This window comes from Branchiostoma lanceolatum, chromosome 5, assembly GCF_035083965.1.
Source record: "Branchiostoma lanceolatum isolate klBraLanc5 chromosome 5, klBraLanc5.hap2, whole genome shotgun sequence".
Taxonomy (NCBI): domain Eukaryota; kingdom Metazoa; phylum Chordata; class Leptocardii; order Amphioxiformes; family Branchiostomatidae; genus Branchiostoma; species Branchiostoma lanceolatum.
In genome coordinates this window covers 18,624,540-18,652,221 of record NC_089726.1, presented here as the reverse complement: position 1 = coordinate 18,652,221, position 27,682 = coordinate 18,624,540, and the positions used below count along the sequence as shown (strand labels likewise).

At 40.2% G+C, this 27,682-nt stretch overlaps 2 protein-coding genes across 7 annotated transcripts in view; one reads left to right on the top strand and one right to left on the bottom strand.

Moving 5' to 3' along the window:
- The first annotated feature begins 1,851 nt into the window (after positions 1 to 1,851).
- Positions 1,852 to 5,352, top strand: LOC136435559 (zinc finger protein 160-like). The gene is made up of 2 exons (XM_066429177.1): positions 1,852 to 1,953; positions 3,006 to 5,352. The coding sequence occupies exon 2, from the start codon at positions 3,023 to 3,025 to the stop codon at positions 4,886 to 4,888; it is 1,866 nt and encodes a 621-aa protein (XP_066285274.1). The 5' UTR covers positions 1,852 to 1,953; positions 3,006 to 3,022; the 3' UTR covers positions 4,889 to 5,352.
- Positions 5,353 to 8,528: 3,176 nt separating this feature from the next.
- The window catches only part of LOC136435558 (uncharacterized), a 29,613-nt gene continuing 10,459 nt past the window's right edge, over positions 8,529 to 27,682 (bottom strand). For 5 of the 6 annotated variants that reach the window (XM_066429170.1, XM_066429171.1, XM_066429172.1 and 2 more), the window contains 6 exons: positions 26,667 to 27,158; positions 23,813 to 23,963; positions 23,123 to 23,312; positions 11,991 to 12,178; positions 11,193 to 11,386; positions 8,529 to 10,074 (listed from right to left, as the gene is read on the bottom strand). In XM_066429170.1, coding sequence (XP_066285267.1) covers positions 9,952 to 10,074; positions 11,193 to 11,386; positions 11,991 to 12,178; positions 23,123 to 23,312; positions 23,813 to 23,963; positions 26,667 to 27,158 — 1,338 coding nt within the window. In that variant the 3' untranslated portion in view covers positions 8,529 to 9,951. Of the gene's footprint in view, positions 10,075 to 11,192; positions 11,387 to 11,990; positions 12,179 to 12,303; positions 12,738 to 23,122; positions 23,313 to 23,812; positions 23,964 to 26,666; positions 27,159 to 27,682 lie in introns of those variants that run through there. The other variant, XM_066429176.1, reaches the window with a different exon arrangement.

The following is a 27,682-nucleotide window of genomic DNA, read 5'->3' as shown; positions in this document are numbered from 1 at the left end:
CATTTTCCATTTGCTGTTATGTCAAACCTCTATGTCTATGTAGGTTACCTATGTAGGTTAATATATACATGCATTTCAAAAGCGAGACTAAATCATCAATTCTTAACAATATCGCTATAGCCATACACAAAATATTAGAACCGAGTGTTTTTTAGTAGATATTGATGTTAATTTGATAGTGTAGGACATACATAGATTAGTTTCTGAGAATTATTGCTGTTATTGTTTGCCATACCAAATTATATTGTGCCAGAAATATCATTCATTTACATTTATTCATTCACTGATTTTACTATCAAAAAGTTAAATTAAACATTTTAATACAAAGAAAATATATCTCTCGCCCACTTTCTTTCGCTTGTTATATTGTTCTGAATATAGCTTTATACCAAGATTAGTGTATATGTATTACCAAAGAGGTTAAATGGAGACCTTGCTATTAGTACAATGCCTCCGCCCAAATTCTAGTGCTTAAATATACACTAAGGCCACACCAATTTTATTTATTGGTTGTCGGATTCGCCTCTTCTATTTTTCCCGAATCAAAAAAAAAATCACCACACCGCCTCTCATTCAGGAAATTATTACTCAGTATACAATATACAGTGAACGATTTTCCAGTGTAGCAAAATGCCATGAATGCATTTATTCAGTTTTGGTCCGCCAATGTTTTTATATTCAACGTTTATGTTATTTTCATGAATGTCAGAAGTACTGTATGATGATGTATAAAAACTCTAATTTTGATAATTTTCAACCAACAGGTGCATCTACTGTACATTAAACCTGAAACTTCAATAAACATATTATTCTTTATGTTTTTGCCAAATTTGTATTTTTTTTCGCCCAGTTACGTTGCTCCATATTTTTTCTGAAAAAAAATCCGAAAACCAACAGATTGAATTGGTGTGGCCTATTAGACAGTTACACATGAAACTTTTGTTCATTAGAGTCTAGTCCATTCCAAGTCACCGCGAGGGTTATTATTGTCATAATTTAGAACTATTTTCAAGTTATTGTTATTATTTGTTTAAGAGATTTGATACTTTTGAAACATTTTGAATGTGATTTAACTTTATGAATATTTCTTAAGTTTTCTAAAACTTTAGAAATATTCATGATGTAGAATATGATATTTACAATGGTTTCTGAATAATGGTAATAGCATTCTACCATTATTTACAATTATTTACAATTTCTTACCATTTTCTACCATTATTTGTAACATCTCTATAAATAGGTCAGAGGGCTGGGAAGAAAGTAATTCACACATCCTTGCGAAGTTTAGGGAAGAATCCTTTCCACAAAGGACCGAGCGGTGTCCTGCAGTGAAGTCTTAAGATGTACAAAGGCAGACAGAAGGGCCAGATTAGCACCTACTTTTATGGGGACAATCACCATTCTACCATTGTTAACCATTTTCTACCATTTTTTGTAAATATTTAAAAAAGTAAATAATCACATAGATGTTTAGAAATCATTACAAATAAAGAGGTTTTTGTGCAGATACTTTCAAAATGTTTCTAAATTATCTAATTAAATTCAAATAAATTCATATTTTTGTATTTGATCTTTTAGAAAAATTTAGAACTATTGTCAGTCAGAAATTCTTTTATTAGAAATGTTTCAAAATGATTACAAATATTATCATAAAACCCTCGCGGTGACTCGGAATGGACTCTAACTCGATGCCAAAGCAAAGAACCCAAAATTGAAGTACATGTAGCAAAGGAATGTGTGAGGGACCCGTCATTGAGTTGCGCAGTAGAGCCCACTTTGTGTTCGATATTTTTTTTCTCAGTGGGTAATCCTCAGTGGGTAATCAGGCACAATTTGGTAGCCAAACTGACCTCCGCAGGGGTCACTGACACGTCTCTGGCAAGAAAGGAGCGGCCACGTCTGTCCATAACCTCCTTGGTCTATCCAACAATTTGAACTTCTTGCTGTGTTTTGGTGAGTACGAAAGATGGGGTAAAGTGAGGTAGAACATATTACTTTAATGTCTGACTTGATTCCGTCCCAAACAATAGTCCGGTGTCTACAACGTTTGAATCCTGACTAGCTCATGGGGAGGGGTAGTGTTTTTGACAAAACCTTCACTGTATAACACAGACGAGAGTTATAGTAAAACACTGCGCAATGTATTGCAACACCTTAAAATCATGCGTGATTCAGCAGCTTATTGTAAAGTATACTGTTTATAAAAGATACCTGCCATGATGTTATAAGGTTTAAAGCTCCTAGCTTTTAGTTACAAACATAGCTATAGGCCAGCTTCTGGGTGTGTAATATAATGTATTCCATATGTCCCCTGATATACTACTAGCACGTAGATCATCTGTAGTTATCGTCATCAAATGTTATTCTCTACTATTCTATAATAATTTAGGGTGTTTTTGGCAACGCCTGGGGGTGATGCCACACATTTTACCCCCAAACAAGACTGTTACAGCAATGCATTAGATGGCCATAATGAACATGAATTATTACGGGTTAGAGAGCATATGTAGTTCCAGGTATTCCTGAAAGGAAGTTGTCCTTTTTAACACAGCCAGAAGTTGCTGTGGGTGTATCAATATAATTCCTGATCAAAGCCAACTTGGTATAACAAGTACATGCTATTGTCCGTATGACATTAGCCATGGCGACTAACGAAGGGAGTTTTTGCTTGATATTACATACTATCCCTTCTTGAGAGTATATGTAATATCAAGCAAAAACTCCCTTCGTTAGTCGCCACGGCTAGTATGACATCAACGATTCAATGTTAGTACTAGTATAATCAGAAGTAATTTATGCTTTCTATACTAGTATATGGTGGTTCAACCTAGCAAGAGAATTATAGAAGTCTTCATTGAGCTTCACAGCTTGGGAGCACATCTCTATTTCAAGTAAAACAAGTAAAAATCTGTACGATAAGTGTTTTAAGACAAGTGAAAGGACAAGTACTAAGTAATTGACACAATACTGATTGTGACTAATTTCTCAAAATGCTAATCTTTCAGATAAGTGATCAAGTGGTATGGCGGACTCCAATGATGGATGCCAAGAACAAGAGCACACCGGTGAGAAACCCTTCATGTGTGAGGAGGGTGGAAACACGGCAGCTTATACATGTAGGTCTACCTTATCCCAACATATGAGGACGCATACCGAAGAGAAACCTTACAAGTGTGATCATTGTGACTATTCTGCAGCACTGAAATCACATTTAGACAGCCATCCATTAAGTCACACGGGTGAGAAACCCTACATGTGTGAGGAGTGTGAGTACAGGACAGCAAAAAAGTATAACTTGTCTGTCCATATGAAGTCTCACACGGGAGACAAACCCTACATGTGTGAGGAGTGTGGGTACAGGACAACTCACAAGTCTGCCTTATCCCTACATATGAGGACTCATACTGGAGAGAAACCCTACAAATGTGGTGAGTGTGGGTACAGGGCAACACAAAAATCTCACTTATCCGAACACTTGAGAACTCATACAGGAGAAAAACCATACAAGTGTGACCAGTGTGACTATTCTGCAGCACAGAAATCCAGTTTGGACAACCATCAAGTAAGTCACACTGGTGAGAAACCCTACATGTGTGAGTTGTGTGAGTACAGGACAGCAAAAAAGTATAACTTGTCGGTCCATATGAAGTCTCACACGGGAGAAAAACCCTACATGTGTGAGGAGTGTGGGTACAGGACAACTCACAAGTCTGCCTTATCCCTACATATGAGAACTCATACTGGAGAAAAACCCTACAAGTGTGGTGAGTGTGGGTACAGGGCAACACAGATATCTCACTTAAACGGACACATGAGAATTCATAAAGGAGAAAAACCCTTCAAGTGTGATCTGTGTGACTATTCTGCTGCCCAGAAATCTGCTTTGGACAGCCATCGAGCTATACATACTGGTGATAAACCCTACAAGTGTGGGGAGTGTGGGTACAGTGCAGCTAAAAAGTCTCACTTATCCGACCATATGAAATCTCACACAGGAGAAAAACCCTTCATGTGTGACCAGTGTGGGTACAGGACAGCTCACAAGTCTCACCTTACCTCGCATATCAAAAGTGTCCATGGAAAGGATTTGACTGAAAAGCCCTACATGTGTGGGGAGTGCGGGTACAGGGCAGCTCGAAAGTCTAACCTATCAGAGCATATGAAAATACATACAGGTGAGAAACCCCTCATGTGTGACCAGTGTGGATACAGGACTGCTAAGAAGTCTCACCTATCCCAACACATGAGAAAACACTCTGGTGAAAAGCCCTACATGTGTGAGGAGTGTGGGTTTAGGGCAGCTCTGAGGTGCAACTTAACTGCTCATATGAAAACTCACACTGGAGAAACCCCAGAAAAACCCTTCATGTGTGAGCTGTGTGGGTACAGGACAGATAGACAGCTTCACTTGTCCAAACATATGAGAAGTCATACTGGAGAGAAACCGTACAAGACGTGTGACCAGTGTGACTATTCTGCCAGATGCAAGTCTTCTTTAAACAGCCATCGAGTAAAACACACTGGTGAGAAACCCTACAAGTGTGAGAAGTGTGGGTACAGGGCAGCTAAAAGGTCTATCTTATCCAAACATATGAGAACTCATACTGGTGAGAAACCCTACAAGTGTGACCTGTGTGACTATTCTGCAGCCCAGAAATCCAGTTTGGACTACCATCGAGTAAAACACACTGGTGAGAAACCCTTCATGTGTGAGGAGTGTGGATACAGGACAGCTTATAAGTCTGCCTTATCGAAACACATGAAACTTCATACTGGAGAGAAGCCCTACAAGTGTGACCAGTGTGACTATTCTGCTGGACGAAAATATACTTTGAACATGCATCGACTAAAACACGCTAATGAGGCCACAGAGCAGCTGAACATATGAAATGTTGCACAGGAGAAACACCCTTCATCATCGAAGTTCATGTGTGGAGAGCGTAGGTACACACCCCAACATACACCGGAAAAACTCTTCAAGAATGACCTTTTTGACATTCTGCAGCAATAATATGAAGTCAACTGAAGACAATCATCAAGTGAAACACTGCTGAGAAGCCCTATATACTAGTATGTGACTCTTTTGGGTACAAGACTGCCAGAGTTGTCCCCACATACAAGAACTCATTCAGAAGAAGAACTCCTACAAGTGTGACCTAGGTTGAAATCTACATTCCAACCATCCAGCCAAACAAACTACATATGTACATGTGTGAGGAGTATGGGTACAAGACAGTTGTGATTAATTAACTATATTAATATTGATATCCAGACACATAAGAATTCATACAGGAGAAAAATCCTGCCATTGTGACTCTTCTGGTGAGCATAAAGTCTCTTCAGACTTGCTTTTTTTAAATTCTTTCTTGCTTTGAATGCTCGCGGTCTTGATGACGACCATTCTGGCATGTTGGGAAAGTCGTGTAAAGTGCCTTTCCTAAGGGCACAAGATCGGTGATGCAGCAGGATTCGAACCCGGGATCACTTGGTTCTGAGATGCACACACTGACGTTGTGCCACACGACCCCACAATGGCATGTACATGTACAACAGAACTATTCATCCCCAGCATAAGTTTTTATGTGAAAAGTGGTTTTGTTCTTTAAACTACCGGTGCAAGTTAGAAAATTGATGAATATTTGATAAATAGGTATTTGTGATATTTCATAGTTCTGTGGTACTTTATTAATCTTTTTACGAAAGATGCCATGGCCAGAATTACATGGATCTATTCCGTATCTATCCATACACTTTTCGTTAAAATTCACTGCCATGGTTTTGCAAATGAGATCAAACCAGTTATTATTGTTTTTGATTTACAACTGACAACAAAATGATTTTTTTCTAAATGGCCCAAATTCCATTGTACTACATTTCATTCTTGGAGAAAAACAACAAATTTATAAGAGGTATGAATGATTTTGGGGTATGAATAATTTTTGTTATAACAGTAGCAAAACACACCCCATATGTGGTGAGTGTTGGTGCCCAGCATGCATGTAAAAAGTATTTCTTTACAATAATATAATATTATGTAAATTATGTTACAAGCATTTATCATATGTTGTGTAACACACTTTTGTTTATTTTAAACTTAAATTCATTTTGTATTTCCTCTTATCTATTTATGTTTCATTATGATTTATGGTATAATTTCAACTTTTTTCTTTTATTAATTTTGGCTAGTTTTGATTAACAATATGTACAATCTAAATAGTTCCTATTATCAAGTTTCGAGGGGAGGCCCACGAAAAGCCACCTAGGCTTCTGGCCCCCTGCATTTTTTTTGTCCTGTATTTCTTTGTTTTTTGATATTTGTAGATATGCGAACAAACAATATCCAAAAGGCAAAAGCAGTACCCAATTGGCCACTGTTTGTCTTTGCCCTTCGGATACTGTCATTGCCACCTGTACATCTGCTTGGAGATTAGGTACAAGAAACTTCACACACACAAAAAAAGATTCAGTATTTTTTGTGACTCTTTTTATTCACATTTTCCTAAAATCAAGGCATACTGTAAATGTTAGAAGAATGACATTTAATTTGAGTTTTTCTCAAACCTTAACAACAATGTTCATTGCTACCAGAGCAATGCATTTTATATCGGAACAGAGACTAGGTCTAACAAATGTTTGTCCACTTCCCAAATACTAGTAGTATATAATAGGGAATCTAAATCAATATTTTACCTCACAATCCCTTAGTTCACTTCATGGCACTAACATAGTTCCATCAGCGCTGATCTAGATACCGACCTATGTATTAAAATAGTACAATAAAGCTCTCTCTTACTAACGCCCTCTTGCCCTAGCCAGTGGCACTGCAGGAATATGTATGTATGTACATGTATATGACTATACACAATCTACACGTATGTGCTGGATAAGTTTGGGAGGCTGTACGTACACTCGGAAGGCAGAAGGCACATATACAACTTACAAGCTTTTTTTTTCTTTCTGTCCATACAATACAGTATCTTACACCAACATGGCTGGAAGGGCATGGCTAAGGTTCATCAAACTCTTCTAGTTTTTAACAAGAAGAATCAGTACCAAGGTTCATCCTAAATCATTTCTGGTACATCAATTCTAGTAAGAGTAAAATACACGTCCGCAATTGCTAACCGTTAACATAAGCATTCTACCTCTTAGTCTAAAGCTCCGATGATTATCACTATACAATACCAGAAATTGCAACTTCACTTCCAAAAATACAGCAGTCTTCTATCATACAGAAGTGAACTTAACCCAACCGTCAACTCTCAAGCCCATCTTTAATCTGCCATGACACTCAGATGGTTAAAGCACACAAAAAAGCCAGAAGACATAAAAACATACAATGTTGATGTTGCATCTTAAAACACAACATACTTATCAATAACAATGTAGTAAGATAAGGTAGTAACATGTTTCATAAATAATATCAATCTGAAAAGGCAGATTTAAGGGCTGATTATGCTTTTCCATAATCCATCTTAAGCCATGATATTTACATGGTAGAGACATGACAAAAAACGTATCATTTGTAATATTATGATCATATTTGACACTCAAAGAAAAATGGATTACAATCCTTTATCAACCTTAATTTTGATCCCATATGCATATCTATGCGACTACCCATTGGAGAGGGTATCTGATTTGAAAAGGTGCTGGTAGGTTGCAGATACAAAATTTTCAACATCTATGACATTGGTCATCTCAAGGCATCTACTGGGCTTATACCTGGACAATGGTCTCAGCAGAATGGGACCTCTCATCGAGGCCACCATGAGAAGACTTTTGGTACTGCAGTCTTGTGTATCACTATTCTAATACATTTTACTCTAAGAATAGTGTCTAAGAATCTTCACTGTACAGAGTCAGAAAATGTACCGTAAGGTCTGTACAACGTAAGCATCACTCGTCTGTAATGTAACACACATCATTTACATGTTGTACACGTCACAGCGAAATGTCGACGAAGATGCATGAAATTATACAGGACCTGGTATGACAATTTTACATGACATAGTCATCTCAACAATGCCATATATGCCATATATACCACTAAAACTCTTCAAGGCCATGCTGTCGCCTGAGCACCCTCTCCATGACCTTGTTCCCCTCCAACGTTCGACTGCTACAGGCAGACAGCTGAGAAACAGAAACACTTACACGCTGCCATCAGCCAGGACTCAGCGACTAAACAAGTCATTCCTGTACTGTGCCATAAGACTATAATGAAAATGCCTGATCCACGGCTGGCCCGTTTTGGTTTTGATATGAATGTGTAATTGTAAATCGTATATTTTTTATGAAACTGTACTGATTTTAAAATGAACACTTGTAAAAATCGGAACACAATTCAGGGAGGCGTTAGCTAATCCCTGCCTTTGTACGATTTGTTTTGAATTGAATTGAATAAACTTGAATATATACTTGCTGTGCGTCTTGCTTTTGTTTTGAATTTTGCCAGGATGCCATGCGTTCATTCTGCAAACTAAAATTCATCAGTGCAGTGGAAATGCCTTTTTGCAATACATAGAGGTATTATTGTCAGTACCAAAGGGTAAAAGGAATGGAGTTATGATTTTGAATTTTAACATGGAAATCTTCAAGGAGAGGTGATTTTGTAATGACAGATTCCCAATCAAATTCAACAGTTCAACCAATCACAGGGTAGCTGTCAAATGTTTGCAATTCTCTATGTTAATGCCTTTACTGAGATGGATGGAGCTCTTGGATTGGTCAAATTCTCCTTAGAAAAAGTGACCACTTGTTTACAGAGTTGAAGGTAAAGAAATTCTGGCTTAACAGAATTTTAATCTAAAGCAGACTTGTCCTTAACACAATTTGTGCAGCACCGTATCGTTTCTTCTCTGTTCAAGAATATTCAAGACTATGGACACAAATTCTTACTAAATCAAAAGGAAATTAAACCAGTCACAAAAATCACAACATCATTTTCAAAATTGTTACTCTCTGGTGAATAGTATGATCCTGTCATGAAATGGTACAAGTTGAATATATCTATATGTCTCTAGCACTTGTAAAAGTGAACATCAATTTTTTCTTCAAAACATAGTATTTTTCCTGAATATTACAGGTTTCTGATTTCCGTTCTATTTCTAAGTAAAGCTGTCTTTGTAACACTAAGATATACATATACATTTGTACTACTAGATTTATTGAAGTACATTTCGCTTTTTCTTCTAGATATTGTTTCACTGTTCTCTAAAAATCTTTGTGATGCTTGTCTGAAAATAATGGCTTTTGAAGTATAATACAATGCCAGTTACTTTTGGTGTTAGTAAGGAATTATCGGTATGGCTACCAACAGTCATAACGTTTCATACAGGCACAGTCCTACACTGCAACAGCCACCTTTATCAGAATCGGGTCCTCAGAAAACAGTGATACCAAATACAATTCTATGGAAAAAAGAACTTCAGTGTATCTAGTAAGTCTAGAGTCTGTACAGTTTTTGGGTGACCTTTGTCAGAATCTGATAACTGTAATTCTTCGCAAAATATCTAGACTACAACGTTGCTCATAAGTTAATCCATGAACAATAAAACAGAGACACAAACCTTACACAATACATGTATCTTCCATCAAAATGTGAGGAACGGACCACAAAGCATCAAGGGGATTAAAAAGGAGTAATTTTGCTAGCAATCAAGCATATCAACAGTTGACCACTTTTATCAGTCTAGATGTGTTCATGTTGGCATAATAACAGAAAAATATACATTGCACAAGCAAGTGCGCAGCAAAAAAACAGCATTTTTTCTGGCCATGTAAACCACTGGAAAATGAATCTTAAGTAAATTCCAGGTAAAGCAAAATGCTTATTTCTGCCCCCCTCCCCCTTATGCTTCGTGGTCAGTTCCAAACATTAACTGTAACAAAGAGGTAGCGTCAACTCAATCCCAGCATCAGCTCTCTTCAGAGGTACAAAGGCACGGTCTACGGTACCGTCGTCGTGCACGGCCCAGCGTGGAAGCGGTAGTCCGCCATCTTGTTCATACCGTGGTAGTGGACGAAAGCAGCAGCGACCACTAAAACGTGGAATATCTGGTGACTGTGGAACTGTGGGTGAGACAACACAAGATGGTTACTCTCTTTCTTTTTATCTGTCTGGTCAACCTTGGTCGAGGCATGAGCCATTTTTGTTGGCTAGTAGAGCAGCTTTGCTACAACTCGCACATTTTGGCCAAGCACACCGGGTCACCCCTACTCTTCTTGGTTAGTGTGTTGGGTTCTTTTACGTGCAGAGGTTTGACGATTCAGGCATACACTGGGCCGCTGGCTTTACGTCACCGTTATAAATGACAAACACGTCCGACCCTGGGATTGAACCCCGTCCATGGATCCTAGGAATTTGATCCGTATGGTGGAACAGCTGAAATGTGTTACCGATTGCGCTACGGTGACCTAAATTACTCCGTGTAGACTTGGCAACTATAGATGTTATTCAGAACTAGGATGGAGGCTAATGCATTCAAGCAGCCTCAATGGACTAACATTTGTGTCTGGCCATGACAATTTTCTCAGTTACACAATGGAATACACACAAGGTCTCCTACCGCAATTAAGCTGTTCCATTTTCTTACATGTAAAATCACGCAACTTTTATGGCCGCAAATCCAATAAAGAAACAGTTTTTTGGAGATGTTTTGCATTCTAGAATGAGCACACTTCTTCGTGAGGCACTGACAAAAATGTCACAAAAATCTGACCCCGGCAGACAGGGGAGCGATATTTATGGGATTCATCTTATCCACTATGTTTGCAAGAGACTCTCTTCGGCCGCTAGCACCTGACCGCATCACTCAGGACGGAAAACCGTACACGTCCGACAATCGCTCGGATGCCGAAACGTTCCTACCTAATCCTGGCAGTAATACACAAGCTTACATCTCAAATCCTTTTTATATCAGGTGGGGTCGATTGAAGGCAATTTATGATCCACATAAACATACCCTTGTTGGGGAATATTCATATTTTAGACAAGGGATTCTTTGGGACTGTACAGTCCGGTCCAGTAATACAAGTACGAGACCACAAGTTACCTACACATTGGCCATCTTTGAAAATACATGTACCAATGAAAACGCCTAAAGGTTGTTCATTGGTTACGTAATTACGTGAAACAAACAAACATGATGATAATATTCGGGTGAGAGAAACAAAATGCAGTGTCTTACCCAGAGGTCAAACTTCCCTGGGAAGAATCTCTCGGGCACGCGAGTGGCGTACATGACCGCGCCCACGATGTAGAGAAGCCCCATGAGCCCCAGCCAGCCCACCTGGCCAGCCGTGATGGCCATGTTGAAGCCGTCTGATATGAGATAATGTATGACAGGGACAACTCCGCTGCACCCCAGGCCCAGGAACATGCCTACATGGGAAACAAACACACAGATATAGTAAATTCATTAGTTTTGCAGTACGAGGGGAAAGAAGGTTTTTGCAGCAATTTCACTTAAGTTCGCAGTTGAAACAAAGAATCTGTGGTGTTGTTAAACATAATGGAACCATATATTTGTAGGCCAAAAATAATTACTCAAGCAACTGGATAAAATTTTGAAACAGACGTTTCAGACAGCATCCGCTGTCTTTCGTCAGTGACAGCGGCTGCTGTCTGAAACGTCTGACTGTTTCAAAATTTTATCCAGTTGCTTGAGTTACTATTTTTGGCATATCTTACTACCTGGATGTCTAACCCTCATTAACATATATTTGTAGATTTCCTGTTGGAAAAGTCTCCGCAAATATCAAACCACCACAAACTAAAAAATAACCAAACATTTCAAGGTTCACAGCATTCCCAGAATCCCCTAATTTTAACAAAACAAAACTAAACTATCTGATGTAATTTAATATAATATCTTGTATACATTCTTAATAGTGCAAGATATTGCCCAGAAGTAAACGAAAACCAAGTCTGGCCAAACCAGTTTTTTTCAAAACCGTTTACGTAACAAATAGATTTCCGTACTCACATGCCCTAAAGGCCCTGAACCTGGGTTCGCTGAACTTCTCCCAGAGCGAGATGACGATGCAGCAGATCCCGAGCGCCATGACGATGGCCAGGTACGTGTACTGCGCCACCTCCTTGCAGTAATACGTGTAGTACAGCCACGGCACAAACGAACCCATGATCATCAGAGATATCCCTGAGTAGTCAAGCCTGGGGAGGGAGGGAGACACAACATGGGGAGGTTAGTGAACAGTAGTACGTGTAGTACAGCCACGGCACAAACAAACCCATGATCATCAGAGATATCCCTGAGTAGTCAAGCCTGGGGAGGGAGGGAGACACAACATGGGGAGGTTAGTGAACAGTAGTACGTGTAGTACAGCCACGGCACAAACGAACCCATGATCATCAGAGATATCCCTGAGTAGTCAAGCCTGGGGAGGGAGGGAGACACAACATGGGGAGGTTAGTGAACAGTAGTACGTGTAGTACAGCCACGGCACAAACGAACCCATGATCATCAGAGATATCCCTGAGTAGTCAAGCCTGGGGAGGGAGGGAGACACAACATGGGGGGTTAGTGAACAGTAGTACGTGTAGTACAGCCACGGCACAAACGAACCCATGATCATCAGAGATATCCCTGAGTAGTCAAGCCTGGGGAGGGAGGGAGACACAACATGGGGAGGTTAGTGAACAGTAGTACGTGTAGTACAGCCACGGCACAAACGAACCCATGATCATCAGAGATATCCCTGAGTAGTCAAGCCTGGGGAGGGAGGGAGACACAACATGGGGAGGTTAGTGAACAGTAGTACTGTAGTACAGCCACGGCACAAACGAACCCATGATCATCAGATCTAGAGATATCCCTGAGTAGTCAAGCCTGGGGAGGGAGTCACACAACATGGGGGGAGGTTAGTAATTGCCTTCGCCATAGACAGAAAGGTATATTTTTGGTCGGGATTTGTGGAGTGATGGTGTTGGCGATATAACTTTTGATGCCATGGACGGATGTTGGTGATTTCTGGTAGGTAAGTGTCTGTTGGGGAGACGAAGGTCAAGTTTGAAGATGGGTCTTCTGGGGGGTTCTTTCGGTGCTGCAGTGGACCTTTTGTGCTTGTCGGTTTGTTTGTTGGTGGCATAACTCCAGAGAAATTAAATGGATTGTGAAAGTAATGCCTGAAGCTCCCTCATACAAGGGGCTGCCAGCTTTACATCACAAACTGAAATGAAAAATGCAATCCCTTACAACAAGTCCGAGCTGGAGTCGACCCCTATGATCCAACTCGGGCCCTAGGATCCACGGAATTTATATAATGATGATGATATTAATAGTCTTTATTGCATATTTCTGCCCTGCTTTGTCATTTTTGTACATTTCCTGTCTACTTCTAATTGTCTTAAACAAAGATTGGCGCTCATCTTCATATAAAGAACAATCAAGTAGAAAGTGTGTCTCGTTTTCAACATACAAGTGATCACAGAATTCGCACGTTCTATTATTTAGAGGGGTACGGTTATATGCCTGCCAGATTCTATAAGTATAATTGTGATTCAATATAAACAACAAGTAGTCCAGTGGAACGATCTGAGGGTAGAGTGTTCACCTTGCATTCGGAAGGTCGGGGGTTCAAACCCTGGCCAGGTAACATATAATTCAAAAGATACGCCAGGGAACTAAACCCAACTGTAAGTAGTAGACATGCATGTTAAATCATCCACACTATCATTATACAGTTTTGAACTCTGAGCCCTGGGCTAGTCTTTGGGGCTTACAATTCAGAAGTAAGGAATATTGCATCATAGATCTTGGGCACATACCAAGAATGTGGCCATGACATTCACAGTTTGACGCAAAATTCATGCATTCTTGTATAAATGCAAATCGGCATAACAAATGGACCATGGGCAGTACCTTATTGATAACCAGTATCACAGAACGCAACATGGCAGAACTAACAACCTTACACCTAATGATTATTTGAGCCATTGTCAAGGCTATTCCATGGCGGAGCCACTGTCAAGGCCATTCCATGGCGGAACTAACAACCTTACAACTAAAGATCATTTGAGCCATTGTCAAGGCCATTTGATGGCGGAACTGATGTCTAAAGCATTACCGGTATCCTTATAGGGACAAGTTTAATACTTTGTGCATAAAGCAAGACTGACATCACATGACTGTGGCAGAAGTTATTTAAGGACAACAATTAGAGATGTAGAAGGAACCTTAATTGATTCTCCATTCTGTCAATTGGAATGAAAATTTGTAGACTTTTATCACGTGGAGATCAAATAAAATGATAATTACAGTCCAAAGACATTTGTTTGGTTGGTTAAGGAAGCTTCATATACTGATGTAGGTTGGTCAGTTTTCTTATTCCTTGCTAAGGCCACACCAATTGTTGCTTCGCAGAATAGCCTTTCCTGTTTTTCCAATTTTGAAAAAAAAAAAAAAATTGGGTCGCTATAGCCATTCACAAATTTTTACTCACGATTTTACTATTTGTTTGGTTTTAAAACTCAATAGCCACCAAATTAGACTAAAGAGTCCTGCACATACCTAAAATTTAAAAGTGTGGTCATATTTTATCATAAGTTATAATTTTTCCTTTATTAAAACTATTCCTCGATATCAATTAGTAAAAAGGTAATTTTGTTACTGAAATCATAGTACTAGATGAAAGAAAGAGGTTCATTGCATTAAGTGAGCCATACGAAGCTGAAACTTGTATAATCCTGTATATGTTATGTAAACCTTTATCCTCATCCCAGACTATATGGCAAAACAATTTTCACCCTGTAGCTCCAATTGTCTCTGAAAATATCTGAGAATCAACAAATAAAATTGGTGTGGCCTACAATGTAACTGAAAATTTATGAATGGCATTTTCTAATCTCTCCTTTGTAATTGTATGCTGACCTATTGAATGCTGACCATGTCAGTTTCCCAGTTATGCAAAACAAAGAAACAAATAAAATCATGGGGAAATTTTTTAAAACCTCTGATGATCAAATATTTTTCCATTATCTCACAACATGCACCCCCCACATCCTAACTGCTAGTGGGCCCAGCTATAAATCATAATAGCTAACTGCACAGTCAATAATACAACTGTAAATGCAGAAATTTTCGTGGTGCTTTATGTTCGCAGTTTTCAGTGAACTCTTTACCACGAACTTAAAAGCACTGCAAAAAGGGTTTCCATCATGTGACTGTGGCGCTACTATTGTTTCAGGCGTGAAATTAAAACTACCGCAAACACTCCATTTTCTCTCTACCCCGAAATTAAATCCCCGCAAAATTTCTGCATTTACAGTATCCTAAAGCCAGTCGAACGTGCTCACAGCTCCATGGAGAAAAGCATGAGTGATGAAGATGACCTGAATTTGGTTTACAAGAACGTATTATTGGTCATGATACATTACGCCCAAATTTTCCCATCGGCTAGCCTGGATATGATATCCATTCCCACAGTTGCTATTAGGGCTTGGTCATATTCTTTGTTCAATAAGTTTATGACAGTTGAGGGCATTCTTGGGAAAATATTATTAAAATTTTGAGAAAATTCAGATGTCCTGTGGATCATTGTGGACGGTCGATTTTGACAGAGCCTCAGTGAGAATCCTACCACAAAAATATCATACCATGAAGATGACCATGCCTTAAAGGAAACCCAAGCAATATTAGGGTCCGAAAAATGAGATTTTGAAAGACAATTTATTTAGCCATTTCTATACATGATTACTTCAAACAACACTATCACAATGTATAGCAACGTCCATGATGTAAAAATATGACGTTGTTGTGATGTGAACACTCACTATAAATCATGGCTGGAGTTATTGTACAGCATGATTTTGTGCGGTTTTAAAATCCTAAAAGTATGAAGTTATTAAGCAAATGTGCTAAACAATGTTAGTAAATGTCATTACCATAAAGGTTTATGTATTTTTTTTATTTCCACTTTTGGCCCTAATATTGCTTTGGATGTCTTTAAGAGGGTACCAGCTATCCCAAAGGATGATAGAAACCTAACCTTGACAACATTTAACCTAATAGAAATCTACAATGTATCAGCTCTTTCCCATGGATATATTGGAGGTCAAACAGGGCACCCTCGTAAACATGACGTATAACCACTTAGGAAGATTCCTTTAAAAGGGAACGCACACCGGCGCCCTAAACACGTATGTGTAAAATAAATGTACCAGCGATGGGACACGATCAAATAATCATTAAGCGCCATTAGATGTACCCGGAGCTAATGGACAATGTGCTCTAGTTCTTTAACGACTTGTATAATGCTCACGAACACAACTCCCTGTGGTGAAATACTTGGTTATTAATGAAAGCCGCATGTTTCCGGATGTAAGCAGTGGGGGTGCGCATGAGGGTTAACCCCAAAGAACTCATTATCGGATTCTTGTGGATAGCCACGGGCATGATTTTATTTATAGGGTTAGCCTGAAATCTCAATCTGCTTGGACTTGCAATGACCTTCATGCTATAGCTAAGTACATCTGTTTGTTAGTGAATTTTGTACTTTAAAAATGCTTTTAGTGTGCTATAGTATATTGGTTTTGTTATTTTGATAAATCTAACCTTCATAATTCTGTACCAGTAGAATCATTGAATTTTTAAGTCTCAACTACAGATTTGAGTGGTTCCAACATTAACACATGCACCCTTAGATTTAACCTTCTTCCTGCTGCCTAACCCCATAACCAATACAAATTTGGTACTAAACAGTTTAAAGGTTAACACTTTTCCCAAAAATGTAAGGATAAACTTACATGTTTGAAGTAAAACTACAAGCTCACAATTTTATCTAATAATTGAGATTCACCACATTTGTGGAAGGATAATAGTGACATAACAGGTGACCTTTTCAAGATGTCAACCCGGACCATGCAGACTGTAAGGTTTGATCCACTCACACCAGGAAGGACCCCTACTCTTTTCGATAAGTGTGGCAGGTTCTTAAACATGCCTGAGGTGTGGCTCCCCTCAAACACGGGACCACAATGTAACGTCCTGTCCAAGGAACGTCCCTAATAGTGGCTAGGTACTCATTTTCACCTGTCAGGTGAAGTGAGGAAAGTCATGTAAAGTGCCCTTCCCAAGGGCACAACGTCAACGGGACAAATCAGGGGATACCAGATTCGAACCCAGGATCTCTGGGTTGTGGGGCAAACACCCTGCCACCGCGCCACTGGCACGTCAGAATTGATTCGAAATATAGAATGTCCTGTATTGTCCAAAAGATAAGCATACATTTGAATGCTTTACTACCGTATGGTATTTATGTGACAGTTATAAATGTTACCCTTAGAATGCTATTTAAGGTTGGTATTTCAGGGAAGAACAGGCCACAGTGACACCTCTGACCTCGCATTTCTATCACTTATGATATACTGTAAATTAAATCAAATGTATATAAGTTTGCGTGGTTTTCATTTCGCGCTAGGGGAAAATGGAGTGTTTGCGGTGGTTTTAATTTTGCAGCAGTGCTATTGTCACATACTGCTACAGTATCGGAGAAAATGTTCGCGGTGGTTTTAAATTTGTGGTAAAACGGTCGCCGCGAAAACCGTGAACATAAAACCACCGCAAACATTTCTGCAAATACAGTAGCCCAAAGAGACAACTGCAGCCTTCGGTCAATTTGCAGTAATCCCAGAGTTAGCAACAGGAGAGAGTTAAACAAATGGGAACTGGTATATGGCTTGGCTACCATCCAGGCTACGTTTACATATTTTGCACCACCCGAAGGTCTCATGCCTATATTACCGCGAGTGTGCAGTCTAAAATAATCCAGTCTAAATAGATAATTTGCCCCAAAAATCATGCGTTTATTTCGATGATAAATTCCCTTTTATCGCCCCCACTTGATATAAAAAGGATTTGGGATGAAAGCTTGTGTATTACTGCCAGGATTAGGTAGGAATGTTTCGGCATCCAAGCGATTGTCGGACGTGTACGCTTTTTCGTCCTGAGTGATGCGGTCATTCTGGCGTTCGGAGAAGGTCTCTTGCAGATAGTTGATAAGTGCAGTTGTTGATTCCATAAATATTGTTCGCCGGGTCGGATTTTTGTGACATTTTTTTAGTGCCTAACGAATTATTAGAAAGCAAAACATCTCCAAAAAACTGTTTCTTTATTGGATTTGCGGCCATAAAAGTTGCGTGATTTTACATTTAAAACAAATGGAACAGCCTGATTGCCGTAGGAGACCCTAACTACATCTGATGAGACTGATGGTGACAGAGCAACACCTAATACCACCTCTCTTTCCCACTGATTGCCTGTCCCAAACCTAATTTAAACAGAGTGCTAGGTCGCAGGGAGTTTATAGCTAGATCTTCATAAACGTGGGCCACAGACTGCAAAAGGTGAAAAAGCTTTACTGGCCTCTTTTGAAATGGCAAACACACATAATAAATGCAGTATACAGCCCTTACTTATGACAAAATGAGAAGGGATTTTGTTTGGGTGGTAGGGGTAGGAGGTTGGTAAAAGAAAACTGCATCTTGTAATGTAAATGATTAAGTCGTTATTTTTTGCTTTGACTAAATTTTGCAGTAGAATGGGAAAGTAGGTTTTTGCAGCGCTCTATGTTCGTAGTTAGAACAATTTTGCAGTACAGAAACTTTACTGTATATTTGCGACGTCTTAACTTTGCAGTGGATAGGTCGATGCAAAAATGGCCAGAAAAAAACCCAAAGCGAATACTTTAAGGTTTACATTATATGACAATAAGACAAAAAATCATAAGTTGAAATACGATTTGGAGGGAAAATTGCAACATCAACCGTGAACCCAAAAAAATTGGCAAGAAGGAAACTTGCTTCTCCCACACAATACTGTAAATGCAGAAATGTTTGCGGTGGTTTTATGTTCGTGGTTTTCGCGGCGACCGTTTCACCGCAAACTTCTAGCCACCGCAAACATTTTGTTCAATACTGTAGCAGTATGTGACTATAGCACTGCCATGAACTTCACCGCACACACTCCATTTTCGCCCTAGCACGAAGTAAAAGCACGCGAACTTAAATGCATTTACAGTATCACTCCAGTTTTTAGCTCAAGGACACTGTCCACGCATCTTTTATTCAACAGCAATTTTTCCTAATATAAGAAGTACTTAGGAAGATGACAGATGGCTTTAAATGAGGGCACAGGGCAATGACCTTAGATAAATCAAGAGCTGCTTTCGATGAAATAGGACGGCGACATGGATTTCTGCACACCTCATCAGTTTTACAGATTAAGGCTGCGCAGAAGACGACAGCCTAAACTATCGATGATTGTGAATATAAGAAATACAAGGAATGATCACGGATGGCTTTGGAGGAGGGCGGAGGGCAATGACAGGAAATAAAGCAAGGACAGCTTTAGAGGAAATAGGCCGGCAGCATTGATTTGTGCACAGATGAGTTTGACAGATTTAGGCTGCACAGAAGAAGACATATCAATGTGAATTTAAGAAATACAAGGAACGATGACAGATGGCTTTGGAGGGGGCAGAGGGCAACGGCAGGAAGAAAACCCAAGACAGATTTAGTGGGATGATGCAAAAGCATTGATTTGTGCACACCTCATCAGTTTGACAGATTTAAGCTGCGCAGAAGATGGCAGTCTGAAAAACCCATTGACTTACGAAATACAAGGGACAAGGGACAATGACGGATGGCTTCGGAAGAGGGCACCGACAGGAAATAAGCCAAGGACTGTCGAGCTTTACAGGAAATAGGACGGCAGCATTGATTTGCCCACACTTAATCGGCTTGACAGATTTAGGCTGCGCAGAAGACGGCAGCCAGAAACACCCATGCATCGACTTATACAAGAAATACAATGGACGATGACAGAGGGCTTTGGAGGAGGGCAGAGAGCAACAACAGGAAGTAAAGCAAGGACAGCTTTAGAGGAAAAAGGATGTCAGCATTGATTTGCGCACACCTTGTCAGTTTGACAGATTTAAGCTGCGCAGAAGACGACAGCCTGAAACATCCATCGACTTATACAAGAAATACAAGGGACGATGACAGATGGCTTTGGGGGAGGGCAGAGAGCAACGACAGGAAATAAAGCAAGGACAGCTTTAGAGGAAAAAGGATGTCAGCATTGATTAGCGCACACCTTATGAGTTTGACAGATTTAAGCTGCGCAGAAGAAGGCAGCCTAAAACACCCATCGACTTATATAAGAAATACAAGGGACGATGAGGGGTGGCTTTGGGAGGGGGCAAAGGGCAACGACAGGAAGTAAACCCAAGGACAGCTTTACAGGAAAAAGGACGGCAGCATTGATTTGCGCACACCTCATCAGTTTGACAGATTTAAGCTGCACAGAAGATGGCAGCCTGAAACACCCATTGACTTATGAAATACAAGGGACGATGACGGATGGCTTCGGAAGAGGACACCGACAGGAACTAAGCCAAGGACAGCTTTATAGGAAATAAAGCTGCGCAGAAGAAGGCAGCCTCAAACACAAATCGACTGATATAAGAAATACAAGGGACGATGACAGATGGCTTTGGAAAAGGGCAAAGGGCAACGACAGGAAGTAAACCCACGGCAGCTTTAGAGGAAGTAAGCCAGCATTGATTTGTGCACACCTTATGAGTTTGACAGATTTAAGCTGCGCAGAAGACGACACCCCAAAACACCCATCGACTTATATAAGAAATACAAAGAACGATGACGGATGGCTTTGAAGGAGAGCAAAGGGCAATGACAGGAACCTAGGAAGCAACCCAAGGACAGCTTTACAAGAAGTAGGCCGGCAGCATTGATTTGCGCACACCTGATCGGCTTGACAGATTTAGGCTGCGCAGAAACTGACAGGGTGGGAGGCGCATTGACGTCATCAGTCTCCTTGGAACGACATAACTATTGATTTTCTTTAGCCGCGTAATCAGCGAGGGATAAAAGGGCACTTCCGCCCTATTGGAGATCATCCTTGGTACAGTTGCACATTTATTGTCTCCTTACCACAAACTGTTCTTCAAATAAAAGATAGACCAGAATACATAATTTGTATGGATTGTAGTTAGTCTGCTGTTTTTCAAAAGGTACACAATTTGCATTTTTCGGTCAACAGTTTTCATTGATGTTTGATAAATACAAATACAGATAATCGTTATGCTTTAAAGAAAATCAGATAATCACGGTTTGCGTACAGAAATCAGTACATTGTACTTTTTGTGTTGAAAACTCTCAATACTGTAAATCACTTTAATATAGCGGCAGGAAAATATAGCGGTTTTGGGAAAATGAAGTAGGTCACGGCACTTAATTCTAACGGTGGGTACAAACATTACTGTCTCAAATATTAGTGATCAAATATTAGCGATTATGAAATTTTATCTGTTGACTAGTGACCGTTAAATCAGCTAGAATTAAGTTACAGTTAACAAATCAAAAATAACAGTAGTTTTTGCATCTGTTTTTCAAAAGGTACACGATTTGCATTTTTTGTCAACAGTTTTCTTCAGTGTCTGATAGATACATATACAAATAATCATTATTCCTTAAAGAAAATCAGATAATCATGGTTTGCGTACAGAAATCAATATGTTGTACTTCTTGTGTTGAAAACCCTCAATAGTTTTTGCATCAGCATTAAAGGACAAAAAAATTCAATACATTTGTCGATGTGATGACAGTTTTTTCCTCAGGTATTTGACAGTTTTGCCCACTTGTCAATACTGGACACAGGACCCATTCATCTTTTTTCCCCTCTGTATAATGTACCCTCCAGCTAGCCTCTACCCGGCCCCGCGGATGGCTGGAAAAATAGTAGAAATAGGCCAAATAGGGTGAATAGTATGCTACAGCGAGTCGGCTACGGAGAGAGGGTCCAATATGCCATCCTAGAGCGGGAAACTTTACCCCTATAGCAGACTAACTCCTCTTGCATGTTTTTCTGTCTATTTGGCCAATTTCTACTCTTTCCAGTCGCCTCTGGAGCCTGGTAGAGGCTACCCTCCAGCCAAGATTGACACAATCTAAGTCCCTATTTGTGACCATAGCATCTTCAAAACACGAGAAACACACACTGGCACTTTTGTTTTTTCCTCATACCAGGCACTGGAACAACATGAAAATTGATTGACATGTAAAGCAATGGGGTAATTGTTATTAATCCATATAGCCCATTGGGAAAGTCGCCCCGCACCGTTTTTGGACGCCTTGTAAATATAAATCCTAGCTAAAGGCCTGGTCGCCAAAAACATCTTAGGCCACACCAATTTTCTTCGTTGATTCTCAGATTTTTCAGAAAAAAACTGGAGCGACAGGGCGAAATAACAATAAGAATAAAATTATTTTGCACATAGTCTGGGATGAAGATAAGGGTTTACGTAACATAAAGAATAAGAGGATTATTCAAGTTTCAGCTTTGTATGGCTCATTCTATGCAACAAATCCCTTTCTTTGATGTAGTACTATAATTTAAGTAGACAAAAGTTACCTTTTAAGTTTTGCTATGTAATATATGGATTGACATTGAGAAATAATTTTAACAAATGAAAAATCATATCAGTCATTTTCCGGGGTGTACATTATTTTTTTGGGGGGGATGCTTATTTAGGAGATGAGAGTAAGCACATACCAAATTTCATGACAATCCATCAATAGCATCTTGACTTATGCTGTTCAACCGTCTTTTCGTTCGTCTCAAGGCATCCTCATTTGAGGTGAAGCATGATGCTTTTTCAAGTAGCTAGTTGTAGTGTAATACGGCTTTGCTACGGCTCGCATTTTTGGCCAAGCACACTTGGATACCCCTACTCTTCTTGATAAGTGTGTTGGGTTCTTTTACGTGCAGAGGTTTGACGCTTGAGGCTTATGCCTGAAGCTCCCTCATACATGGGGCCGCCGGCTTTACACCACCATCCGAAATGACAAATGCAATCCCTTACAACATGTCTGAGCAGGAATTGACCCTAGGATCGAACTCGGGCCCTAGGATCCACGGAATTTGATCCAGATGCCGAAGCAGCGGGGTTGCCTTACCGCTTGTACCACAGGGATATGTCTTACCATAAACACCATTACACACAAACACTGACACACTACTTAGAACATAAACAATCCCCCCTGGGCTCTGCTCCTGAGGCTTCGCCAAAAACAACTCACCTGCCAAATATCTTGGCAGTCCTCTCGGAGTGGCAGTAGACAGTGTGGAAGATCCAGGAGAAGCCCAGGCAGAGCACCGCGCCCAGGAAAAACGCTCCGCACACGAACTTCTCCGTCAGTGGGGAGTGCATGTCCGCAGACGAGCGCTTCACCAGGAAGTAGATGGCAACCGCGATGAACGCAAGGCAACCTGGGGAAATAAAACACATAAGAACCACAAATCAATAGTTACACACACACACAAAACCAAATGGTTATGGAAGAAACCTTGAACACAGCTGAAATCTGGTTATGTCCACTACAGAACATGTGGGAAAAAACACTATTTTTCAAACTTTCTGAAGAAAACTCAGCTGAAACATTCTAAAATAGTTTGACATCCGTACAAAATGTTAGCTTATGATTAGTTGCTATGTACTTTATTATCTATACAAACATGTACATACACCTTTATGATAAAAGAAACAAACAGTACCATATTGACTGATTTTCCTTGGCATAAAAGCTAATACCACCACTACTTGTTGGAATCTCTTATGAATTGATAAAGATCTAGGAACGAAGGAAGTTCCTTTTTTCAACACCATCAAATGATGGATACTACTAATTTAAAAAGTAACTATTACTACTACATCTTGAGACCACAAAATATAAGGACTGATAAATACTGAACATAAAAAAATGCCTTACCCAGAAAGTGGGTCCATATGTTGCCAGTCTCGGAGTGAATCCTGAACATAGAGCGGAAGCAGGACCTGAAGGATGGCATGGGCGGCCGGTGACTTCCCTTCAGGTACTCATTATCCTTCAGCCACTCCGGTAGAGCATGGTGCGGCATTAACTAGGGGGGAGGGGGGCGATTGGGTTAGTGACATCTCAAGGTGACCTTGTAAAATCTTTTGGGTCACTGACTCATCATTATATTTCAAAAACATCATCTATGACCTTTTTTTTGGTTACCTGCTTGTTCTACCTTTGAGGGGGGGGCTGTGTTCTCAAGGTGACCTTGTACTAATCTTCTAGATCTGGGTCAACGTAATATTTCAAAGATGTCATATATGACCTTTTTTTGTTACCTGCTTGTTCTACCTTTGAGGAGGGGGGGGCGATTGTGTTAGTAACATCTCAAGTTGACCTTGTACTTATCTTTTGGGTCAACATAATATTTCAAAGATGTCATCTATGACCTTTTTTTTTTTCTCTGCTTGTTCTACCTGTACCATAATGTAACTCAAATGACACATGGACATTACTATCAACACCTGAATCTAAAAGAGATAGTTTTTTTTTTTTATTGACACAGTTTTGTGACCCATGTCATTTCGTATGCTCTAAGTGTGTCCATTTTTTTGCCTGATGCCGTTCCAAATTTTGGGAGGACTTAATTAGCAAAATGTAGACTTTGGTCACGAAGATCCCTTCCCTAAAACATACTTCGTTAGTTGTACCCCCTTAGGGACATGTACAGGTAGTGAAGTAAATATGCCTGGACTACATAGTACATACTTAATCATCAGTTAATGCCTGTCCCTCTAATGATGTCCTTGCAACATATATAAGACAGCTAGACCAGTTCGACCTAGATACAAGTAAGATTCGTTTCTGTGTCTCTAGTTTATCAATATTTTAAACACGCAAGACAAGAATATGAACAAAAGATCTCTACTGACAGCAGTATTGATTACGCCGCTGTGTATTAAATCCTGCTTTTTCTAGCAACCCAAATCAGTTCACTCTAAAAGACACAATTATATATCTAGATCAACACTGCTTGTTTCTTCACAGCTAAAAATCAGCATGTTTAACTTAGAAGCCAATAGGAAAATTGTCCTTACTTCTTTGATATACAAATAAGGACTGAGGGTATCATGTTTCGGCCAGTACTTTCCAATTCCAGCATGCCTTTTCCTCGTCATGACGTTAACAGCCCACAAGGCCATCCTCCGGACGAGAGAGAGAGCCCGCTACGAGAGGTCACTCCCTCTGTTTTGTATGCAACGACTGATCCACCACAACTCTGACTCTCACCCTGTCCACATGACAGTCACACCACCATGTCATGCAGGTCCTGATATGGCTTTTAAGTCCTCACCGGCCTCCAACCCTATCACCACGCCTTGTTATAACATACCTCTATTTGCTCAGGGGAAACCCAATACCCCCTTTCAGCACATGGCTTTCTATTTCAGTCTTCATAAATTTAGGCATGATATCAACTGCTGTGTCCTCGCAGGATGAAGTTTCGAAACTCCACTAACAGACTTTCACTTGTTTTTCTATATCAGGCTATATTCGTTATTATTTGAGACAAAAATGCCTTCATTAACATGTGACCCCTGGTTGACCCCTGTAGACAATAAGAATGACCTACAGGTCGATGATGATGACATAGCCCTGATTACGTAACTTATTAACTGTTTGTACATACTGCATACTTGCTACTCTAATAAACAAACACTGCAAGTGGAAGGTACATGGGTCTAAGGGTCAACACGGGGCATTACATATTATGATGTAACATTACATCAGAATCTTTATATGCCATGTGTATATATGAATAGATATTCATCCACACAGTTTATGTATTACAAGGCAGTATGTCAACAGTATACAATTCAGGGGAAGCAATTGCAAAGTAACAAGAAAAAGTGAGATTTACATTTTGTCACAAACGGCCCACTAATATTATGGCATAAACTCTTAAGAGTGACCTTTCCCACAAAAAGTCTACAATAAGAATTATTGTTTTTGTCAATTCTTGAGATAAAATTCACAGGATTTGTCAGTATTTCTTGAATTTCAAAATTTTGCCATTAAAAACTTGCATATTTTACCTTGAGGAACAGCAAACTGAAGCATAGATGGTTCCAGCAGTCCGGATTCTTTTTGCTGGTTTTCTCCAAATCCCTCACTGAGTTTCGAATAACCTTGCCATATTGTTCATTGATACGTTGATGAAGGTTAGACATCGAGGTCTTAAGATACACGACACAAAAGTTACTCAAGCAACTGGGTAGATTTTTGAAACGGTCAGCTGTTTCAGATAGCATCTGCTATCTTTCGTCAGTGACAGGAAAATTTGAAGTCTAATAGGTAACGTAGCGGCCGGCCGGTCCTGTAACTGCCAGCCCCCTAGTGGGGGTCATTAACCTCCGGCCGAGAGCTTGTGTAAACACAGGCTAACAGGTTCAAGGTTCAACAGGTAACAAATGAATGAATTCATATGTAATGTGCTCCTGTACTTAAAAAAAACGGAGTTGACTCAATAGCTGACTCAAATACCATACAATACCTATTTTACATATCAATCCCTAGTTTTGGTTAAACACATGTTGGACGTTTCCTGGCACTGACGAAAGATAGGGGACGTTATCTGACTGTTTTCAAAATCTATCCAGCTGCTTGAGTAACTTTAATATGGTGCATCTTATCACCTGGATGTCTAACCTTCATTGGGTAACAATATTTCTTTGTACTACACAATTATGGAACGTGCCATTCACTCAACAGGGGTGGGCTCTTGAAAACAAGTCGACCGACCCACCTTCCACAGTGCCTCCACCACTTTCTTGCCGATCTCCTTGGTCCTCTCCACCCCTCTCTCGATCACCTCCTTGGAGTGTTCCACCTTCTCTGCCACCACTTCCTTGGTCTCCCTCATGGTTTCCCCCACGGCCTCTTTAGTCTTCCTCATGGCCTCCTTACTCCTGACGATGGTCTCACCCATCGTTTCCCTGGTGCCGACCACGGCCCACTCCATCCTATCCTTGGCCTTGACGGCCGCCTCTCCCATCCTTTCCTTCGAGTGTACGTAAGCTTCCCCCACTCTTTCCCTTGACCTGACATAAACCTCCCCCCAACGCTCTTTCCCGCGGACATAAACTTCACGAGTCCTCTCCATGGCCTGGTGCGTTTTCCTGGCGGCGTAGTGCGCGCAGGCGCGTGCCGCGTCCGAACCAGGGAGCGGGAGGACCTGGATGGCGAAGGGGTCCACGGGATAGCAGTATCCCTCGTATTCGTCGTCAGTCTCGTCGACCTGGAGTGGGGGAAATTACAGCAAAAATCATGGTTAAAGCAGCGTTGTTGGAACTACCAGTTGTATGTTTAAGATTACCGTAAATGCAGAAATATTCGCGGTGGTTTTTTGTCCAATACTGTTAGTAGCTGTATGCGACTATAGCACTGCCGCAAACTTAAAACCACCGCAAACACTACATTTTCGCCTTGGCGCGAAATAAAAACCACGCAAACTTAAAAGCATTTACAGTATCCTAACTGAAAGTAGATGTAGGCAGCCACCATCAGTGTAGAATAAAGGAATTAGGATGGGAGGAGGGAGGCAGGTGGTAAAACTTTTTTTAAATTATTCCAGATTTGACAGACCCTCCTCCCTCAGTCCTTCTTCATCCATCCTTGAGAAGTTTGGGTATCATAACAGACTTTTGAGAGCTATTGAAATGAGGCAGTTATGGTACATGAAGATTTAACACCTTCTCAGCCTGGAATCCAAGCTTATCATAGCTACCAAGTCTCTTTCATCCTCTCGGCAGAAAGGGACGA

What these genes read in the sequence shown, in the direction of transcription:
- LOC136435559 (XM_066429177.1), top strand. Translation starts at nt 3,023, where the DNA reads ATGGCGGACTCCAATGATGGATGCCAAGAACAAGAGCACACCGGTGAG.